At 42.7% G+C, this 23,839-nt stretch overlaps 1 protein-coding gene across 5 annotated transcripts in view; it reads right to left on the bottom strand.

The window, feature by feature from the left end:
* tox (thymocyte selection-associated high mobility group box) overlaps positions 1-23,839 on the bottom strand; it is a 265,357-nt gene that overhangs the window by 48,230 nt on the left and 193,288 nt on the right. For 4 of the 5 annotated variants that reach the window (XM_080194908.1, XM_080194907.1, XM_080194906.1 and 1 more), the window contains exon 4: positions 5,407-5,685. The exons of the other annotated variant lie outside the window; for it this stretch is intronic. In XM_080194908.1, coding sequence (XP_080051034.1) covers positions 5,407-5,685 — 279 coding nt within the window. The remainder of the gene's footprint in view (positions 1-5,406; positions 5,686-23,839) is intronic. 5 annotated transcript variants of the gene reach the window in all.

The following is a 23,839-nucleotide window of genomic DNA, read 5'->3' as shown; positions in this document are numbered from 1 at the left end:
GTGCTTCCTTTTAGGTTTAATTTTTGAAAAATAATTTATCTTATGTCAGAGAAATTAGAAATATTTTCTTCCTGTTATACCAAGATTCAGGTCTCCTAACCTGCAGTAAGTTGATCCTAATACTGGTTCGAACACAAATTACATCAGCAAACAGCCTTTTAGCTTAAATGTAAAAAAAAGCAAAACAAAAGAATGATTTAATTGTAAATAATTCCACAATTTATACATTGGGATTTAATTGGTTACAGCTAGTCCTCATTTCTACTCATTCTGCCTTCATCTGAACTCATTTTCCATCGTGAAACTTTACATCCCTGTCTGTGTGCTACCTAATTCTCTGACCCAGGGAAAAGAAATTATAACATTAGGGATCTGCATCTTTTGATAACCTGCATCTTCTCACAGAAAGTATCTCAGTTCCACTTCATATGGTTCTTATTCTCGCTCAGTGCATTGCCTCCAGTAGCATACATTTCTTTCCCATTCAGTAATCTATCTCTTGCGATCTAAGGTTGATTTCTTGATTGACAACAGAGGCAGGTGTTTTTTGGGGAAGGCAGGAAAGTGGAGTTGAGACCATATAAAATAAGCCATGATACTGCATAGGGTCAAGGGGCCAAATAGCCTGCTCCTGCTCCTAATTGTCCTGTGTTGGAATTGGCTTTCTTTTGAAATTTAAATGATTGTAGATTTGATAATATGTCATCGTTGATGTGTTGAGTGGAATGGTGTGTTTGACAATTCTGAGGCTTTGCACTTCAGGGAACCTAGGTTGGCAGCACGATGGCACAGTGGTTAGCACTGTTGTCTCACCGCACCAGGGACCTGGGTTCGATTCCTGCCTTGGGTCACTGTCTGCACATTCTCCCTGTGTCTATTTGGGTTCCTCCAGGTGCTCTGGTTACCTCTTACAGTCCAAAAGGCTGGTTAGGTGCATTCTAAATTCTCCGTCAGTGTGCCCGAACAGACGCTGGAGTTTAGCGACTAGGGGATTTTCACAGTAACTTCATTGCGGTGTTAATATAAGCCTACTTAAGACACTAATAAAATAAATAAACTTTCAAATACAGACTAATTTGCAAGATATAAACATCAGGCAAAATTAAATGTTGGCAACAGTGGTCTAGCCCACCAGCTAGAGAATTGGCCCCTTAGGCACATAATTGGCTAACAGTGGGCCTTCCCTTCAGGTTAGGACCCTGGAAGTGGAAATCACAGTCCTCCAAGAAATGTCAACCAGCCAGAGACCAGCAGGTCTCCATCGCCATCAGCACCTCCAGGAGTGGCACAGTGATTAGCACTGCTGCCTCACAGCACCAGGGACCCGGTTCAATTCCAGCCTTGGGTCACTGTCTGTGTGGAGTTTGCACATTCTCCCCGTGTCTGTGTGAGTTTCTAGTTTCCTCTCTCAGTCCAAAGATGTGCGGTTAGGTTGATTGTCAATGATAAATTGCCCCTTAGCGTCAGGGGGATTAGCAGGGTAAATATGTGGGGTTACGGGAATGGGGCTGGGTGGGATTGTAATCAGTGCAGACCCAATGGACCAAATGGCCTCCTTCTGCACTGTAGGGATTTCATGATTCTGTGGATTCTATGAGAGGTAGCTGCTACTGGTAATGAATCCACAAGAGGCCTGGGATAGCAGAGGGACCCAGATCACGGATACATGAGGATGGGATGGGGGTTCTGGGAAGGGGAAAGGCTAAAATTGGGAGGTGGAGGATGGAGGAAAGGGCAGGCAATGGCTCAAACAGGCCCACTCTTTCCAGATGCCTGGTCTCTCGATCAACGAGGGATCTTCCCTGGAAGCTACATAGTATTTACTTTTTGGGCACCGAGCATGGTGATTCCCCTGCTAACCATCAGATGAATTCCAGTGATGGAAGGATGGGGCCCTGAAGGAGGCACTGCTTGCTTGCTTAAGGGCCTCAGTTAGCATCTGGGTGGGAATGCTGTTCACAAGCATTTATTCCCAGAATTGATTGGGTGGGCATGGGGAGGCACTGGGATTTGTACTCTGCACCATCCTGCCTGACTAAATGCCCCTCCTCCTCCAGGCTTACCACTGGTGGGGGAAGGGGAGGAGCATTAAATTACAATTTTATTGTGTAAAACTGGCAGTTTTTATTTTAGGCTGCCCATTATATGTTCAATGTCCTTTCCAATGATGGCCAATTCGATGGGCTACATCTTACCACAAAATGGCAGGGTGTTGTTTCCAGTGAGAGAGAAACAGGTTGGTTTTCTCTCCAGATTTTACAGAACTGTTTAAAAAACTAAAGAGGCGCACCCTATACATACCGGCAAAACCCATCTGCACAGAGATCCGGGCGCTGTCTTTAAAGGATGCCCTTATCATAATTTGCACAACCTCCCCTGTGCCTCACTGCAGAGGTTTCAGGGCCCCCTTCCTGACATTGGCCCCCTCTCTCTTACCGGTCATCAGCCCCATCTACAACCCTCTCCCCCACAGTCTGAGCCAGCATCCACCTCCCCCATCCCTGCGGCCATTGCCAGCAACCACAGTTCCTCTATCCACCACCACATTTAAATGAAGCCCCCCCCTCCCCATGAGGCTCCGACTGGGCCTGCCCCTCAGCACAGGTTGGCAATGCCAAGTGAGCACTACCAAATTGTCACTTCCAGGTAGTCACAGACATAGTGCCAACCTGGCAATGCCAACCTGTGCCAAGGGGCAGTGCCAAGAAGCATTGCAAGGACACTGCCTGGTCATGTCTCTCTCCCTCGGAGGGTATACTTACCTCTACGCCCCCTGGGAGACCGCCACAACAGGCTCACTGTGTGAGCCTGCTGTGAACCTGGTGTCAATATATGGCGGGGGGGGGGGGGGGGGCGTTGGGAATCAATATCTGGTGATGGGGCAGGTAAATAACATTTAAATCTAATCAAATGACTGTAAAGCAGGTTCACGCCTGTTATGGGTATGAGCTTGATGACATTGCCAACAGGGAAGATTCAAAATTGAGAACTGCGACTTCCGGATCTTAAGGTCCTGCCAGCATTTGCACCGATGGCGAAAGGAGGCTCAAAATTGTCCCCTGATAATAGTACAGGTCAGCTGAAATTGAAACTTTTTAATGCTGTCACTTTCTGTCTGAAAGTAGAAGAATTCAATTTCCAAGCACCTTTACAAACACAAAGGTAAAGAAAATATTGGCATAGACTTTCAGAAGACTTACTGTCCTCTACCACAACTTAGTATAGGAAGCAACAGGGGTCTTAGAGAAATGGCACTCTCAGTATACTGTTTTCCTGATAAGAACATAATAAGAACATAAGAAATAGGAGCAGGAGTAGGCCATCTAGCCCTTCGAGCCTGCCCTGCCATTCAATAAGATCATGGCTGATCTATTGTGCCTCAGTTCCACATTCCCGCCCTCTCCCCATAACCCTTAATCCCCTCTCTTATCAAAAACCCATCAACCCGCGTCTTAAAAATATTTAGCGAGGTAGCCTCCACCACCTCAATGGGCAGAGAATTCCAGAGATTCACCACCTTTTGAGTGAAGAAGTTCCTCCTCAACTCTGTTCTAAACCGCCCCCCCTTTATCTTGAGGCTGTGCCCCCTAGTCCTACTGTCCTTTCTGAGCGGGAAGAGTCTCTCCACCTCTATCCTATCCATCCCATTCATCATCTTATATGTCTCAATGAGATCTCCCCTCATTCTTCTAAACTCTAACGAGTACAAGCCTAGTTTATTCAGCCTCTCCTCATAGCTCAACCCCCTCAACTCTGGTATCAGCCTAGTAAACCTCCTCTGCACTCCCTCCAAGGCCAGTTCTTCCATTTTCCATTTTGAATCATAGAATCCTACAGTGCAGAAAGAGGCCATTTGGCCCATCAAGTCTGCACTGACTGTAATCCCAACAAGGCCCAACGCCCATAAATTTACTCTAGCTAGTCCCCCTGACACTAAGGGGTAATTTACCATGGTCAATCCATCTAATCCGCACGTCTTTGGAATGTGAGAGGAAACCGGAGCACCCGGAGGAAATCCACGCAAACGCGTGGAAAATGTGCAAACTCCACACAGACAGTGATCCAAGCCGGGAATCGAATCCAGGTCCCTGGCACTGTAAGGTGGTAGTGCTAATGACTGTGTCATCGTGCCACCCATGACAGCTATAAGGAGAGAGTGGAAAGCCCATCACACCACCCCCTATATTTTAAGGGCTATTTTCTCTTCATTATTGGAATCAATCACTGAGTCTTCCAAATCCTATCTGAACTAAGTCCTTGTCATAAGGAGGGAACAGATATAAGATTTTGCATAAATTCAGCAGTTCAAGGCCTTAGTGGTAATATAAACTCTTGTTCTTTTCTGATTGCTATGTATATGTGCCCTTATCTTTTTATATGTGCACTAAACTTCCTTAATTCTGAGAGGTTGGGCTTGATTCTGGCCATTGCTTAGCATTATTATTAGAATTGTTTCCTCCATGTACTCGATGTTGTCAAAGCCTATGGGATGGCATTGCTGTGATGGACCAGAAATCTTGAGATCAACCCCAGGATTCCCAAGTCTGGTTTAGTAGATTAAATATAAACTTAATTTTATCAGGGTGTTAACATTCAAAATGCTTTCAGGAAATACTTTTGGTAATTATTTCTTTGTACAGTTGCCCATGTTCAGAAATTAATTTTTTTTTCCCCATTTCACACCTTGTGACTGTGCTTTTCAATTCCTCACCGGACTTTAACAAATATGCTGGAGATTAAAATGCACTATTAAATATCCATTTTTTTCCTGAAAACCATGATTTACATTTAACAAATGTATTTTAAAAAATTCTGTTCAAAATGTCTCAACATTTGTGTTCATGTAACAAGCCTGAGAATAAAGTGTGGAATTAATTCTATCAGCATCCTATCTGGATAGGCAACACCAAAGCAATGGATGTTTTAATACTGTGGGCATGTATTTTCTTAAAGGTATTTCACTGTCAGCATTTAGTTAAAATCGCATGATTTTGAACTTTATGTTATCCTTGAGGAAAGGTGGGGATTGCCTATTTTTTCCTCACTTTAGATTGATTTGCTCAAACGTTAAGTGAAAATGATATTTTTGGAACAGGCTGGAAGTGTTGATACTCAAGGGAGTTAGATTTAAACACATAAACACAAATTGCTGATGAACCTTTAGAACATGAAATGAGCAGAGATAGGCCATTCAACCCTTTGAGTCTGATTCATCATTCATTTACATCATGGTTGATCTTCAACCTCAACTCCACCTTTCTGCACTATCCCCATATCTGTTGAGTTAATGATCTTGGATGAATGACAGATCTCTACCATGCTTAGTTCTGTTTCTTTACACTGTCTAGCTCAGTGATTCCTCCAAGTTATTGCATTGGAAGCTTTACGTAACATGGCTTTACACACCTTGGATGCCTCATCGGTTTCATCTTCATGAACTGAGCTGGATGGTGATGGAGTAGCAGACTTGCTTCCTGGTGGGGATGGTGAGCTGTGTTGGACAGCATTTCCTCCCATATTAAGACCAAGTTGTGCACTGAGTTGTGACTGGTTTATAGTGGTCAGCTGACTACGTTGCATTGCTCCCAGCTGTCTGATGTCTGTAGATCGGATAGCAGATCTCATAATTGACATCTGTGGGTGAGCACTGTAATGAGTAGTTTCTGTGTTTCCCAGATCATGCATCTGGAAAAGAAAATGATGGTGGTGGGGAAATAATAAATAAAATGTACTGAAGAAAAACACACATTTGTACACTGAGATTGATGGCTTTGATTATACTATGATCAGATTGATCTCACCTGCTTTACTGTCATTATTCCTAAACCAATTATGAAAATACATGTTATTGAAAGTTAATATAAAATTATACATTGAAAAGAAATGACTTCTGTAACTATCTTCTGACCAAGAAATTAGTTTATGTGTAAAATGCATTTTAATTTGAAGCAGTGAGAGACTAAAATGCTAAATGCTAACAGGCCATTTTCAGTTACAGTATAAGCAACCTTACTGCATATTGTGCAGTGCACTAAACAGTTACTTCACATGCTATGTTGATTGCCACTTCAGAAAACAGCAATCTGTTGCCCCAGGTGATATTTTCCATTGCACATATGTTTAACACCAGAGTTTTTAAAATCAGGATTTGGAAAATGCTTTTTGCTATGGCCTTTCGTTTCCTAGATCTACAATGAGATAGCCACAGTTGATGTTATTTGTGAACTTTAAAAGAGCTTCAGTGAAACACCGTTTATGCTCATCTCACAATATTTATAAATATTTCAGACACCAAGATGTCTAAGTGATTACATAAGTCTGAAATAGGATATACTTGTATTTATTGTGATCAAGTAAGTGCGCCATCAGGAAATAACTGCACACACACAGTGGCTCCATTATAATTTCAGTCTTCCAAATGGAAGCAGACTTAAAGGGGTCATGTGAAAGCTCTTTCAACAATGATCTTATCTCAGCTATAAACCAATGCTATTGGGCTCAGTAATAATTCTAAGTCAGTGCCATGGTGTTACTGACTGTATTGGTACAACTGTTAAGCCAAGTCTTCAATCTTAAAGCCCAACCATAAATGCTAAAATTTCATTTTTATTAAAAAACGACGTTCTAGTTATTTAAACTTATCTATCAGTGCTTCAACTGGAATTGCTGCCAACATATGACTCATTTGGAAAATCATTATGCGGTACGATGCTAAGGAATACAGAAAGAAGGAGCTTGTCTTAAGATAGAGCCTCATGATATCCTATGGTGTGATCCTATCAGCTGTCCACGCCATTCTCCTGCTGCAGTGAAGTCAGAGAATTTGGCACCCAGCCAAATCTCCATTAACTGCAGTGGTATGGGAAAATTCCGGCCCTAGAGTTTTATTAATTTGGAAGCAGTTGAAAGGGCAGTCTGTTTAAAAGGCCTGCCATGGTGCTGTGGGACTTTGTCCCAGTTAAAATAATAACGTAATACCCCTCCAATCTCTGATCTCTCACACTCTAAACACTTGCCAAGGCCTGCACAGAACACCTCATGCCCCCACCCATGGCCGTTGGCCTCACTTGCCTCTCATGCCAAGTGCTACCCTTCTACTCACTTTCTTGATCCATTTGTGAAGATCTGCTCTTCAACGCACTGTCTATTGCCCCTCATGCCTCCAGGCCAATCTCTGCTTTTCCAACGACCCATGGCCCCTCAATTGGCCTATATTAAACTACCATATTTCCATGCCCATTGACCCACTGTACACTATCTAGAACCATTGAAACCTATAGTGAATAATTGCATATCTAAAAAAAATTTGTAAAAGGCTTATTCATTCATAGCTGTCAGATATTAAAAAAGGTCTTCACCATAAGCTAATAAAAGTGTAAATCACCCAATAAAAATAACACAAACCACAACCCCTCAAAACCACTTAACTTGTATAAACAAACATTGTGATATTGACAGCAGAGATTAGAAACTAAGCCATCAAACAATATTGCCTCTGGGGAACAAGTGTTTTACTACTGTAATAGATGTCTGGGCTCTCAGCTGAGGATACATAATGCACTGACCAGGAGATTTAGGCCATTAAGATGGAAGGCAAAAATCTTGGTCAAGTCGGTCACTTTAAAGGAGGATGGTAAAGGAAGAGCAGAATTTGGACACTCAGTTAATGTGTGTGGATATCCCTTTCTTCTAGTGACATAAACTTGATTAACTGATCTTAGGGCATAATTCAAAATATAGGATATATGACAAACTAATTTATCCTAGCATTGGAAATTGACCTGAAATCATCTGCTTAAAACCATCAAAAATTGGTCATCTCTTTTGGATAAAATGGATGAGCTGCAGATGCTAATTGAGCATTCCAATGCAGCTTGTTGAAAGACATTTGCAAAACTGGTTGCTTTGCATACTGTGCGGACCTGCAAGTAAATCCTTTGGGAAAGGTGAATGGAACAGGGAGAATCCAGATTAGTGGTGGTCCACAATACTACTAGAGAACAAGAAGGAGCAAGAGTGCCCTTTCTGTCTCTGCATTAACATTCCCTTTCTCAATGGTCTCAAGTAGCTCTATTAAAATTTACTAGTGAGGCCAGTGTAGACACAGAAAAGCAGAACACAGCAAGGTGCTACATGCTCTGTTCATTTCAAAATAGATATTAAACCAGTGATTAATCGAATAAATGGGCTTAATACCATTTTCAGGCACGCACCCTGGAATTTTAGAAGCTGCCTGGAATTCACCCTGCTAATGCTCCATTCATTCCCAATATGTGGGTTTGATGTAGTTCAGTTTCTTCCAAGATATGTCACTCCGGTTTAAACACTGTGTTGGAATGACTGTAACTTACAGGCAAAGCTTGTATTCTATCTCACTTAGAGCTAAATTTAGGATGCACATTAGAAGCATAAAACTGGTCTATTCATTCCAAGAATCTATTTGAAACCCTGCTTCCTCACAGTTACTGAGTTATGCTTTACCAAAACACTGGAGTTTCTGGCCCAGTGATTTTAAATATTTTATAATTAAAATTATGACCTTTTTCAACTCAAAGCAAATAATTATACAATTGAAATGAATCAGTGACAACATATATTGATAGATTAATGCTTCATTCAGGAGTTTTAGCACCAGCCTCACATGGCCAGATCCATGGCAGAGAAAATGTTGAATGAAGGGATAAAGAGAAGACCAGAAATTGTCAACCTAAGCCACTTTCATGACCCGCATATAGGATGAGAACAGAAAAGTATTCTATGAGGAGTGGAAGAAAATTCTCAGCCCATCTCCTTGGTTCAAGGAATGAATGATGTGCTATGCATAAGTGAAGTTGAAATAAAGAAAAAATCTTGAAATACTGTATCTGTGACAGAATACTTACAGTATAGAAACAGGTCACTCAGTCCAACAATTGTACGCTAGCATTTCCACTCCATGCAATGGGCGGAATTCTCCCATTGCTCCCGTCGCCGGATTCAATACTGGGAAGGAACTGGAGGGCAGGGGGTCAGAATTCAGTGAGAGTCCAAAAACTGGGCTGGTATTCTCCATCTTGCACACCTGGCTGCTACTGCCAATGAGTATGGAGAATTTGGCACTTGGTCATTCACAGCGGCGGGACCGGAAAACCCTGGCTGCAGGCAAGGTCAGAGAATTCTGGCCTCGGGTTTACACCAGTGGGAATTTCTTGTGGGATCTTCAATTGGTGCCTGCCATGGCGGATCAGGAAGCCTGCCGATGGTTGGCATGAAATTGATTTGCAACCCACCAATGGGATGCAGATGAAGATCCAACTGGAATCTCTCACTCCTGATTCTTCACAATGCTGGCAGAAAAGCACAGTGGTCCAGAAGACATCCGGAACAACATAGTGTGCAGAAGTCAGAGCTTAACTGAACAATACCTGGAATTGCCTCTAGAGTTCAAGGTGGAGACCAGCAGCAATCTTAGACCCTGGAATACCACAGCAGTGGGTGGGAGAAGCACCCATCAGGGGATCTTCCAGCTTCAGTGTCATTGAGGAAGTCCATCTTCCAATCTCAGAGTGTTCCTGGAGGTCCAGCTGCTAACTTGAGGCGATCCATCTTTTTTCTTTAATGATGGATCAGTGATGTTGGTTACCTTTTCAAATGACACCCCTATGTAACAGTGGAACACATTCAATCAAGTCCGCTCTGGCATGGATAATGGAGCTGAGTGTACAATTAATGCGGTTGGGCCCAGATGATAAATCATGGTTTCCCATTAGCCTCCACAGCAGGAAACACTCCTTGTTCCCCATCTCGCCACGGACATACTCCCAGATGGGAGAATTCCACCCAATCTCTTTCCGTCCTTCTTCATCTAATCCCTGTCAACCTACCCTTCTCTTCCTTTTTTCTCCCTTTTGTTTGTCTAGCTTTCCCTTAAATGCATTCATGTTACTTGACACAACTTTTTTTATGGTAGCAAGTTCCATTTTCTAACCACAGTCCAGATAAAGAAGCCTTTCCTGGATTCCTTTAGATTTATTAATGACTTTCTTATACTTATGGCCCCTAGTTCAGGTCTCCACCACAAATAAAAACGTCTCCACCTTGCAGCATCAGCAGTGGCTCAGTTGGTTGCATGGTTATTTCTAAAGTATACGGGTTCCAGTCCTATGCCAGGACCTGAACCCAACAATTCAGGCTGACATCCTGGTGCAGTACTGAGGAAGCGCTACATCGTCAAAGGTGCCATCTTTAAGATGAAATGTTAAAGTGAGATCCCATCTGCTTGCATGGGCAGATGTAAAAGATCCCATGCCACTATTTTGAAGGAGAGCAAAAGAGTATTCTGGGTGCCCTGGCCAATATTTATCTCTCAGTTAACCTTACAAAACAGAGTAGCTGGTCATTATCACCTTAAAGTTCATTTATTAGTGTCACAAACAGGCTTACATTAACACTGTAATGAAGTTACTGTGAAAGTACTTTAGTTGCCACACTTGGACGCCTGTTCGGGTAGACTGAGGAAGAATTTAGCCTGGCCAATGTACTTAACCAGCAAATCTTTTGGATGGTGGGAGGAAACCAAAGCATGTGAAGGAAACCCATGCAGTCATGGGGAGAACGTACTGACTTCACACAGAGAGTGACCTGAACTGGGAATCGAACCCGGGCCTCTGGCACTACGAGGCAGCAGTACTAACCATTGTGCCACTGTGCTGCCCACTGGCTGCTGTGTTTCTTACATTACAACATTGACTACATTTCAAAATGTACTTCTTTGGCTGTAAAGTGCTTTCAGACGTTAGAAAGTCATGAAAAGCATTGTATAAGCGCAAGTCTTTCTTTTCTCAATAAAAATGGCTGATCAAGTCTTTTCATAATCTTAATGGCGTCTGTTAAGCCACTCCTCAGTTTACAATTTTCTGGAGAATTTTTCTTTATGTATAATCTGATAAGTATAAGCATATCAGTTCTGGTACTGTTCTAATAATTTTTGTTTTCACATTCTTCAGCGCCCTGTCATTTTTATAAGATGGAACCTGGTTCACTGTACTCCAAGTGTGGTCTGATCAAGATTGGATACAAAGTTAATGCAACAGGGGTGAGTCTCCCAAAATAATTCTGTGTCCAACAGGTGGGAAAATGGGAGCCTAAATCCACCAGAGAGCCAGGCAGCAGAGTGCTCAGGGGGCCACTGCGCATGTGCCTAATCTCCCAGTATATTGAGAGATCAGTTGACATCGCCGCCCCCCCCCCCCTCATGTCCATGGACATGGCCTTTCCCCCCATGGGAATGGCTGCCCCCAGGCATTACCGGCCTCCTGCTCACATGCCCCGCCAGCCTCCGAATTGAATAGGATAGCTGGGTGGGAAAATTATGCCCAACTTCTTTGCTTTTCAAATCTAATCCACTAGAAATGAACTCTGACGCTTTCCTTGTTTTTTTAAAAAGTGGACTTTATAATCTGCATCATTACTTTTAGTGATCGTGAACTCAGATCAGGTCTTGTGGCGCAGTGAGCAGTGTCCCTGCCTTGGAGCCAATATCTTTAATTCGAGTCCTTGGAGCCAGAAGAATGTCTTCAGCCCATACAGGAACTGAATATACATGGTCATTACCAATAAACACCACACTCTTAACCATCTGAGCTAACTGGCTCTACCTGTATTAACTACAACCTTTAATTTGTTATCCTTTAGACATGTTGAATATGCACTCCTGGTTCCTGAGTACAAATCATTTATCAACTTCTGTGCACAAGCTGCTGGTCAGTTTGTTTTTAAATACCCAGTACTGGGACACATGCAATATTTTATTCATGCAATTGGTTACAGTAGCATGACCACTGAATATTAAAAAGCTAGGCCTTATTCCAATCAATGTTAAAAAAGGTTTGTTGGTAATCCACTATCCACTAAGGATCATAACAGCATATGCCATTGAAATTTATTAAAAGTTTTCCATCAGCAGCCAATTTCACAGTATTATTAAACATTTTGTAAACTTTATTTTTGAAATTACAATGTTTAAACTATATCTATCAAACACACATGAAAGACCCCAGTTAAAGTTAATAACAGATTCAAATGCTCAGCTTTCTTCTGCGCACAGCAAGTGGTTTATTTAAATGCTTCCGCCACTTAACCTGAATGCTACCACAACAGTGAAAAGTGAAACTTTATTCATCTTTAATCATCTGCATTGAAAGCCCATTCTAAACTTTAAAATAATACAAGCAATTGATCATTATTTGAAATTGGTTGGGCTAATTAGAAATGCACAATAGACAAAAGAGTGGGAAAGTATCTGTATATATATTATAAATTCAGTGAGTTGTAAATATAGATTCAGTTGCAACTAAAGCAAATGATGACCAGATCATAAAAAGACTAATTTGCTTCATACATTGACCTTGAAGTTGATTCAACAATGAACTGTCTACATCCATTCTTGGGGACATCTGCATCCTGTTTGTAGCTTTTCGAGCTAAAAACAATAAAGCATTTAAAAACAACCCTTTTTCAGGAAATTAAATTATTTTGTACTGTATATGGTGACCCTGTAAATCCCTATTATTTTGCTTTTACAGACTTAATTCCATTCATTCTGAGCTCATTCTGGTCAACAGGTTGTTAGGAGAGAAAAAGAAATATGGTAATTCAGCGATATAAAATAACTGTTCACATTTAGGAAGGCACACACAACTAATTAATCCACAGTAATTAACAGTTATACATGGGAAAATTTTCTTAAGGACACCACAGAACTTTTCAGGTATATAAATTGCAATTTACTTCACATATTCAGTTTAAAAATGTTGGCTGGAATTCTCTGGCCATCCATGCCGGCAGGATTGTTTGCTCCTGCTGGCAGCGTACCCCCGCCAGCGGTTTCCCACCAATAGGGTGACATCAATGGGAATTCCCTTTGACAGCAGCGGGACCAGAGAATCCAGCTGCTAGCAAACAATGCACCACCTCTCGCTGTCGGGAAACACGGAGAATCTCTTCCATTTTTGTCCTGATTCGACTTGCCACATAAAGAATTTTTTGGTTCTTGTGCTAGCTGCTATCTAATAGGCCTACAGGAACCAAAGTAACAATCTCTAAATGCAAAGTTTGTTGAAGCATCCACACTCAAAATGTTAACATTTCTTGCTCTCTTTGTAGATGCTACCTGGCCAATTGATCATTCCCAGCTTTTCAGTTGTTTTGGATTTCCATTATCTGCATTTTTATTTGCTTTTTGCTTATAACGAAGGCATTAGTTTGTGCCTCTTGAAGTAAGTAGCTTGGGTTACTTGACAGAATGTTAGGTGTAATTGTATTTTCCTAGATTAATGTCTACTTTCAAATCTTTCATGCTGTTCTAATTACTGCAGTGCTTACAATGTTGTGCAACAGGATCATGAAACCAGTTGGAGCTCCTCTAAGACCTTTTCGTAAATGATTTTTTAAAAACTACATACAGATGTTCCTACTGTGGAACAAATAAAATGCAAACTAATAAAAATGTCAATTAAAAAGAATTCATGCACTGCAAGATGTATTATTCCTATATCCTGAAATTACTCAAATGGGTTTCAGGTTAAAATAGCAATTGAAATACCTCAAAGAAATTAAATGAGTTGTGTCACATGTATTGAACAAAGTGCAATTTTTAAATTCATTTCTTTAATGTGAAGTTCAAACTAGTCATGTATTAACATTATTGGATTGCCACTTGATCAACACCAAGACCTGGGATAAATGGAGCGGAAGAAACTTATTACTGGTCTAATGGGTCTAGGGCATTGCAGTACCCTCAGATGGGCTCAACATCTGATGAAATTTATGTAGATCAGTCTTCTAAAGTCAAGTTTGTTGGACAATGGTTTAAGTAACTGTTTAATATTGCATAACACCAGCAGATGTTTCACTGACACTTCATGGCCTCTAGGAACATTTTCGCAACAGGTACAAAACAGCCTAATGCTATGACTCTCATGCAAGTGTGTGCAATTAACAGACCCACACTTTTCAACATGCCCTTGTACGGAGTTAAAGTATTCAGCAGTATTCTTACAAAATATCAATTCAGGAACTGAAATTGGAATAGAGAGCATTATTTATTTGTCACCAACTTTAAAAGTCATCTCAGTCTTCATAGGTTCTCTGACAGAAGGTAAAACCAAAACTGGAAAAACAGTAAGTTTGCCACCAATACGTGCTGTGAACTGAGAAAGTGCCTGCTGGAGATTACAGAGAATTATTCTAACTGACAAGATCATGTACGTATCATTTTGATCAGAGGCCTAATTCCTGACAACAGCCACTTTAATTTCAAACTGAGGAACTCTTCACTTTTGCACAAAGACCCATCATTATTGCTGTCATTTCAGTACAATCCACATCAAAACACTTGTGTGTTGGCTGTAACTGGTAACTACTGCTTTGCTATATCTGTATCTGTTCTGGGTAGCTGTTCTTCACTACTGCACATTGTGCAGCAGTTGGCAGACTGGGAAGCCAATGTTGGTAGCCCTGAGGCACGCTTTGTTAATATTACTTACCAGCTGCTACCTATGTGGTGTTAGCATGCAGACCTGGAAATGTGCCAGCTTTCAGCAGAAGAAGTGAGGTGTCCCTGAAGCCTTCCCATTTACCCCTGGCTGTCACCACTTGACACAGAGCAGTGGTGAGTGTGATCCCCAGGGCTGCTGACATACACTGTTGGAATTTAATGTAACTACAGTCTAAAGCTGTATTTACATGCTGCTAACTATTTAGTACTGGCAATGACAATAGTAAAACTTTCCAGTTCAGTGAATATTTGATGGTTCATCAAGCTGCATTCTGCATGTGGTTATAGATAACAATGTCACTGCAATACTTGAAAGGGAGGTAGTTTAAACTATAAGATTACATTTCCGTTATCTGTTACGCTACAAAACTGTTCACCTTGTGAATTATGTCTTTGATGCTCTAACCTCCATTTAACAAAAGAAATACATTTTGAAATGGATTCATTCAACAATAATGAATCTATTTCATATTCTTCCTCTTCTCTTCCAACCATTGGGATATGGTGCTATGGATACTGGATGCCCCTTGGTATCTTACCAAATCAAATATTTTTATGTTTGACTCTGGACAATGAATGTTGCCAGGGTATTTAGTCATTCTGGGTGTGAGCCTAATTCTCTTCTTACCTGATACCCATACATGCACACTTCCTAACAGGGTGGCATCAGTGGGGTAACAATCAGGAGTGGAAACTTGGGCTGAGTCTTCCCTTCTCCTTCATCCCCAACACCAGAAGCTAAGCTTTATCAATGGAGGTAAAGGGGTTTTCCAACTGTCAGATGGCAATTTCTTACCTGAAAAATTGAAAGACAGCAAGTGAAATCTGTGATGCAGTGTTCACATTTGCTTATATTTTGGCGAATGGTCTACTTGCCTCAAATAGGTAGTGAGTTGCCTAAGTATGCAAAACATAGAGTCATTGAGTTTTACAGCACAGGAAGAAGCTCTTCAGCCTATTGTGTCTCAGCCGGCCATCAAGCACCTAACTATTCTCATCCCATTTTCCAGCACTTGGTCCATAGCCTTGCATGCTGTGCCATTTCAAGTGCTCATCTAAATGCTTCTTAAATGCTGTGAAGGTTCCCGCCTCTACCACCCTTCCAGACAATGAGTTCCAGATTCCCACCACTTTTTGGGTGAAATAGTTTTTCCTCAAATCACCTCTAAGTATCCTGTCTCTTGCCTTAAATCTGTGGCCCCTGGTTATTGACCATACTACTGAGAGGAAAAGTTTTCTCCTATCTACCCTATCCATGTCCCTCATATTTTTGTACACTCAATAAAGGTCCCCGTCAGTCTTCTCTGCTTTAAGGAAAACAACCCCAGCCTAACCAGTCCCTCTTCATAGCTGAAACACTATAGCGCAGGCAACATTCTGGTGAATTCTGTTTGCACTTTTTCTAGTGCAAACACATCCTTCCTATGGTGGCAACCAGAACTACACACAATGCTACAGCTGTGGTTTAACAAGCATTTTATACGGCTCCATCTTAGCTTCTGTGCCTTAGCTAAAAAGGCAAGTATCCTATATGCCTTTGTAACCATCTTATTTACTTGCCTTTCTGCCTTCAGAGGTCTTTGGAAATGCACCCCAAGGTCCCTCTGGTCCTCTGAATTTCCTAGCATCCTATCGTTCACCATGTTTTCCCTTACTTCGTTAGTTCTTCCAAAATGCTTCACCTCACACTTTCTGGGTTAAATTCCATTTGCTACTGTTCTGCCCATCTGACCAGCCCACCTATATTGTCCTATAATTGAAGGCTTTCCTCCTCATTATTCCTCCACACCATCAACCTCCATGTCATCTGCGAACTTACTGATCATATGCCCCACATTCATGTTTAGCTTATTAACAACAATGGACCCAGCATTGATCCCTGCAGAACACTACTGAAAGAAGTCTCAGAACATCAGGTTAAAGTCCAACAAGTTTATTTGATAGTAAACCCACTAGCTTTCAGGGTTTGCCCCTTCGTCAGGTGAGTGCTGTTATATGCTCTGTCTGAGGCCAGAACTCTCCATTCACCTGACGAAGGGGCAAACCCTGAAAGCTTGTGAGTTTACTATCAAATAAATTGGTTGGACTTTAACCTGGTGTTGTGAGACTTCTTATTGTGTTTACCCCAGTCCAACGCTGGCATCTCCACATCATGCCCACCGCTATCAACAGGGATTCCCATTTTGCTGCTGCGGAACCCATGGTGAGGGTTTGCTGTCGGGGGCTGGATAATCCTGCTGATGGGATGGCAGGAAAGTTCTGGCCTTTGATACTACCTTAAAAAATCAATGAAATCTGTTAGATAAATCAATGTTTTATGTCATTTATAGGACCCTAACTTCAATTTTCAGTTATAGATACATACGGCATACATTGCTCACACCTCACTCATTTGTATCAGATGGCAAGTGGCCTAACTAAAGAAATGATGGTCAACAGTGAGGTTGAGTGTCCTGGGATACAAGAAGATATAGACCGGATCGTCAGATACGCAGATAAGTGGCAGATGGAATTTAACCCTGAAAAGTCTGAGGTGATACACTTTGGAAAGAGTAATTTGACAAGGAAGTATTCAATGAACAACATGAAACTATGAAGTTATGTGAAACCAAGGATCTTGCTGTATTTGTCCATAGATCTCTGAAAGAAGAAGGCATGTTAGTAGGGTGGTGAGAAAGGCCTATGGGACACTAGCCTTTATCAATTGAGGCATAGATCACAAAAGCAGAGAAGTCATGTTGGAGTTGTGTAGAACATTGGTGAGGCCACAGCTAAAGCACTGTGTGCAGTTCTGGCTGCCACATTATAGAAAGGATGTGATTGCATTGGAGATGGTGCAGAGGAGATTCACCAGGGTGTTGCCAGGGATGGAACATTTAAGTTATGAAGAGAGGTTGCATAGGCTTACGTTGTTTTTATTGGAGTAGAGAAGACTGAGGGGCGATCTGGTTGAGGTGTACAAAATTATGAGGGGCATGGGCAGGGCGGACAGGGCACAGCTATTCCCCTTAGCTGAAGGGTCAATCACAGGGGACACAAGTTCAAGGTGAGGAGCAGGAGGTTTAGGGGGGACGTGAGCAAAATCTTTTTTACCCAGAAGCTGGTGATGGTCTGGAATGCATTGCCTGCGAGAGTGATGGAGGAAAGTTGCCTCACATCCTTTAACAAGCACCTGGGTGAGCACTTGGCACATCATAATGTTCAAGGCTATGGGACAAGTGCTGGCAAATGGGATTAGGTTGGATGTCAGGTGTTTGTCATGTGTCAATGCAGACTTGACGGACTGAAGAGCCTACTCTGCGCTGTACGATTCTGTGACTACTGGAGGCTGTTCAAAAACCAACGCAGGAAATGTGCCGTTTGTTCTTTGCCTGTGCCTAGGAGGAGCTGATAGCTTGTTTTTGGCTTCTTCCAAATCTTAGGTTTACCTATACTGATCTGTCACTTGACTCAGCATGGAAACAGGTTGATTTGTAGAAGCAATGAGCTATTGGCCCTCATTCTGTACCCACAGCTTAGCTTGGAGTCCATGCCAAAGTAAAAAAGTTTATCAGTCATAAGTAAGCTTACATTAACACATGAAGTTACTGTGAAAATCGCCTAGTTGCCACACTCCGGTGCCTGTTCAGGACATTGAGGGAGAACTTAGCATAGCCAATGCACCTAACCAGCACTTTTTGGGACTGTGGGAGGAAACTGGAGTACCCAGAGGAAACTGATGCAGACATGGGGAGTATGAACAGACTCCATATGGACAGTGACCCAAGCCAGGAATCAAACCCTGGTCCCCGGCGCTGTGAGGCAGCAATGCTAACTACTGTGCTGCTGTGCCGCCCTGCCAGCACAAGTAGGCTGTTGAAACAGTGGCCTCAGTTGCTATTATAAAATCACAACCCCTACCATCCAAACGGACTGAGGCCTGACCAAGTTGGAATTAGAAGAGTCAATGCATATCCCAACGCAGCCAGGAGGAGCTGAACAATGATGGCTGCTGAAAGCATTGATTGAATAGGCTGAGACAAATTGATTACTCCTGTTACAGAAATGGCTGAAATGGTCCCTCATTAATTTTTCAAATTAAAACATTTACCATTGCTTTATAAAGTACATGTTTAATGCTGAGTGAGTGCTTTTGCATCTAAATTGAAAGAGAAGTTATAAAAATGATAACATGTATATATTGTGGGGAGACAATGGCCTAGTGGTGTCATTGCTAGCTTATTAGTCCAGAAACTCAGCTAATGTTCTGGAGACCTGGTATCAAATCCCGCCAGGGCAGATGGTGCAATATTGAATTCAATAAAAAAAATCTGGAATTCAGAATCTACTGATGACCATGAAACCATTGTCAATTGTTGGAAAAACCCATCTGGTTCACTAATGTCCTTTAGAGAAGGAAATCTGTCATCCTTATCTGGTCTGGCCTACATGTGACTCCAGAGCCACAGCAATGTGGTTGTCTCTGAACAAGGGCAATTAGGGAAGGGCAATAAACGCTGGCCAGCCAGCAACACCCATATCCCACAAATGAATAAAAATAATGTTAAAAATTTCAACTGTTTTTCCCAAAATCTTTCATTCAGAGAGATCTAAAAGGTAATATGCTAGCTAATACAGCAAAACTAAAATGACCATGAAGCTTCAGATTGTCATTAAGATCCAAATGGTTCAAACATATCTGCAGGAAACCTTCCATCTTAGCATGGTCCTTTTAACTGCTTTGCACTTCAAAACTGCACCTGGCTCCTATGTACATCAGAGGATGCTGGTTAATGTACAACAAATAGGCTGCAACCTGAAACAGGTGGGTGCCTGGCCACCAATGCAAAGACACCCCTGAAAATGCTGACGGATGGATCGATGGCTGGAAACCTGTTCCCATCAAATAGAGACTGTCAGAATTGGGGCCATTATATTTATGTTGATTTGCCTACATGAAAGGTGCAGAATAAAAAGGGCAAGGTTGGTAATTGATTCGTTTGCACATAGCAATATAAGATACTTGGAGGTGTGCTGATAGCATGATTCTATATAATTTGTCTTCAAAACTGCACAACTTCCTTTTGGGCCAGATCTTCCAGTTGCTGGATGGGGGAGAACAGACTAACCCCTCAAGATATGCAATAGGCCCCTTTGGAAGTTCCAACATAAGGATTCTGTGGAAATTGCCTGAGAAGTTTAAGCTTTCAATGGGTAATTCCCCTGCTCCCTAAATCCTCCAGGAAAGTCTCCAGATCTGAAGTTTAGATCAGAGACTTTGGTTGTTTTGAATTACTTACCTTGACTGTTTCCCAGTAAGTGTTAGACAGAAAAAAACTAGTCTAACTCATGTGTAACTATACAACTGACAGTTCCCCACCCCCAATCATTCAAACTGAGCCCCCTGACTACACCTTGATCTCCCTGATTCTCCAACCACACCGTGACTATTCCCTGACCCCAAAATTCCCAATTTCTCTGAGTCCCTGATCTCTCCTCAACCTGAGCTGATCTCCAAGTTCCCCATTAACCTACATGGCTCAACAGCCCTTGCCCCCACCTAGCTATCACCCACAATGTGACTTCGACTCCCCAGCCCAATGACTGCCTTGACTAGCCCCTGATGTGACAAACCCTCTTAAGCCAATCCAAATACCCCCGACCATGTACTTATTCTCCATCTACCTCCCTACTTACCTTGCATCCTACCACCTCACTTACCTGTCATGCTGTCACCCTTCCCATTTGCCACCCTACCCAATTACCACCCAACTACTTGCCTACCTTACCTTACTTACACAAGGATATTTTGGCCTTGGAGGGAGTGCAGAGGAGGTTTACTAGGCTGATACCGGAGTTGAGGGGGTTGAACTATGAGGAGAGGCTGAATAAACTAGGCTTGTACTCGTTAGAGTTTAGAAGAATGAGGGGAGAGCTCATTGAGACGTATAAGATGATGAATGGGATGGATAGGATAGAGGTGGAGAGGCTCTTCCCACTCAGAAAAGACAGTAGGACTAGAGGGCACAGCCTCAAGATAAAAGGGGGGCGGTTTAGAACGGAGTTGAGGAGGAACTTCTTCACTCAAAGGGTGGTGAATCTCTGGAATTCTCTGCCCGTCGAAGTGGTGGAGGCTGCCTCGCTCAATATTTTTAAGACGCAGCTTGATAGGTTTTTGATAGGCAAGGGGATTAAGGGTTATGGGGAGAGGGCGGGAATGTGGAACTGAGCCACGACAGATCAGCCATGATCTTATTGAATGGCGGGGCAGGCTCGAGGGGCTAGATGGCCTACTCCTGCTCCTATTTCTTATGTTCTTATGTTACCTGGCACCCTGCCCTTTACCTCACCGCCCTACCCCCAACCATCCTATTTCCTCACCCAACCTACCACCTTTCCCCACCTACCTTGGCCCTTTACCCACTTACCTTGTCTCTTCAGTTTTTCAGAGAAGCTAATCCTTTACTTATCAGAATATGGGAGCTAATGCCATTAAAATGGAGAGTGGATTCTGCTCAGATTCTCTCCGTTTCCCCCTCTGTAGCTTTCTGCACTCAGTCAGTTACGTAGTGTCCTCCATTGGAAGATTGCCCAGAAAAATCAGAGGAAGATATGTGGGTATTTTTCAGTCTGATCAGGGTTGAAGTAATGGTTCCAATCCTGATTGGAAGATTTGGGCTGAGGGAAGAATTCCAGATGGGAAACCCGGACATCCTGTTGAAATGAACAACAGGACTTCTTTTTCCACCTGGTTTCCCACCTTACAGAATGCAGCTACATTGCAGGAAAGCGCATGGTACTGGACCAGAGCCAGGACGTGGAGAAGATCAAAACCAGACCAAGGTCAGGGGGGATTCTGAGATCATAAAAAGATCGATGTTGGGGAGAAAACTGAGATTGGGACAAGATAGAGGTTAGGGGAAGACTGAAGTCAGGAGAAGGCTGGAGTTTTTTGAGTGGGGGGTGAGATCAAGGTCAGGAAGAAGATTGAAGTTGATGATGACTGACGATCAATGATTGTTCAAACCCATTCATTCTTTGGAAATGCGTTAAAAACTCCCTCCACTTCTCCTTGCTTTTAAGAGCTGATGGGTCATAAGTTTGTAACTGGATATCTTACATTATGTAAGGAATTGGCACAGCTTCTGTGCTGAAATGAAAAGCAAGCAGTTACCAGCACAACACACATTGTTTGAAAAGTTTTAACTCCAGCTATTTGAATTTAAATGGACAAAAAAGTGAGCTCCTGTTAATATTATGCAATTTAACCATGAGAAGAAAAAACCTGAAATTGTCTTTTTGAATTTTCAATTCTCCAAAATCCATTGAAACTGCATTGATTTTTCACTGTATAATTTCAGTCTTTATCAAGGAGGCATTCGACCATGAAATTGAAAAAGTGTATGCTATTAAATGAATGTTACCATCTTTTGAGAGACAAAAAAAATAACCAGTTTAACTACTTGAATATATAATGACAACTTCTTCTCAGAAGGCAGTTAATGTGATTGGCTTTTAAGTCCCACATGTGTGGTTCGAACTGATATGTGACAGGTCGGCAACGAAGACAGAGTTCCATTGTTTCAAGATTGAAGAAACTGTTGTGACTGCTTTAAAAAAAACTGGTTTTATTTGTTGAAAAACAAACTTTATCTATGAGAGGGAAATGTGGGGCAGTGAGCAAAGCTCCTGAACCATTGCAACTGAGCGGTATACTGGGTACATGGACTTCAGTTCCAAGAGAAATTACTCTGAAAGAGTTTGACGTGATCTGAGCTTTGACAAGATTCAAACCAGTTCTTTGAGGGATCAACTTAATAATACAGAACTGTTAATAAATTGCCATTAAACTGAAAAGGTCACGAGGCTGGCCAGAGTGGAAGGTCACAACATATGTCATTATATTAAAAATATTTATCTGAATGGAGTTGAGGTACATTGGTGGAGTAACGTGGAGTAATTGCATTTAATGTGCATTTAACTATGTAATATGTTACATTGGGTGACACGGTGGCACAGTGGTTAGCGCTGCTGCCTCACAGTGCCAGTGACCCAGGTTCAATTCTGGCCTCAGGTGAATTGTGCAGAGTCTGCGCGTTCTCCCTGTGTCTGTGTGGGTTTCATCTGGATGTTACGAATTCCTCCCACACTCCAAAGATGTTCAGGTTAGGTTGATTGGCTATGCTAAATTGCCCCTTAGTGTCAGGGGGATTAGCAGGGTAAATGCATGGATTAAGGGAAAAAGGCCTGGATGGGATTGTGGTTGCAATTACTTCACCAATGTACCTTAATTCTATCCAGATAAATATTTTTAATACAATGACATGTGTTTTGTAATGGGCTGAAAGGCCTCCTTCTGCACTGTAGGAAATCAATGAATCAATGTGGCCTGGAATTATTTAGTTCAGATGATTGCTAAAAAGGGACGAGAGTGTTAAATTCCTAAGGGCAAGTATTCATTATATTCAACACCAGAAAACCTACCGGGGATAATTCTCCCATTGTGAGCCGCAACTTTTCTGGTGGATCAGGCTGGGAGATGTGCGCCACCGGCCTTGTTACAGGATTGGCGTACGTGCCAGGAATGCATGCATATCTCCCAGAGCCAGAGAACATTCGGAGACCAGGCCACGCTGGAAACCGATGGGAAGACAGGTAGACCATTTGAATCTTTTTTTAATGCAGTTTAAATATGTTTAGTATTTCATTTTCGGGAACCGATTGAATCTTTCGCCGCCCAGGAGTACTTCATTCTGGTGGGGTTTAGAATAGCTCCCTCCTGCTGGAATGAAGGGGGGGGCAATCAGTGCCCCCTGGGCATGGGCATCCTGGCAGTGCCAGCCTGTGCCCCCTGGCACTGTGCAAGTGGCAAAGTGCCTATGCCCCAGGGGGCACCTTGACACTGCCCATCGGGCATTGGGCAGTACCAAGGGGGGGGGGTGCAGCCTATTGTGGGTGGGGCCTAAGGGCAGTTGGTAGTGATGGGGTGGTCCCTTTGCCACTCTGCATGGGGATTGGGCTGGAGGGAGGCCAGTGATTGCGGGGGGGGGGGGGGGGGGGGGGGGGGTGGTCTGCAGGGGGTGAGCGGGGGGCAGTCTGATCCTGGGGGGGGGGAGTCAGTGGCAGGGTCTGCCGGGGTGAGGGGTTTGGGGGCATTACCACTTCTGGGTGCGGGGTGCTGGACATCGGGCCGCTCCGGGGCAGGGGAATCAGGAATCAGGAGGCCTGGGAATTGTTGTGGGGGCCGCAATCGGGCCCTGGGGGGAGCTGGAGGGGCAGCACTGCGGGGGGGGGGGGGGGTCCTGGGCTGGTCAGCGATTGAGC

The sequence above is a fragment of the Carcharhinus amblyrhynchos genome, chromosome 8, assembly GCF_965287045.1.
Source record: "Carcharhinus amblyrhynchos chromosome 8, sCarAmb.v2.hapA, whole genome shotgun sequence".
Classification (NCBI taxonomy): domain Eukaryota; kingdom Metazoa; phylum Chordata; class Chondrichthyes; order Carcharhiniformes; family Carcharhinidae; genus Carcharhinus; species Carcharhinus amblyrhynchos.
Note: the sequence above shows the minus strand (reverse complement) of the source record. Positions and strands in the feature narration are given on the sequence as shown.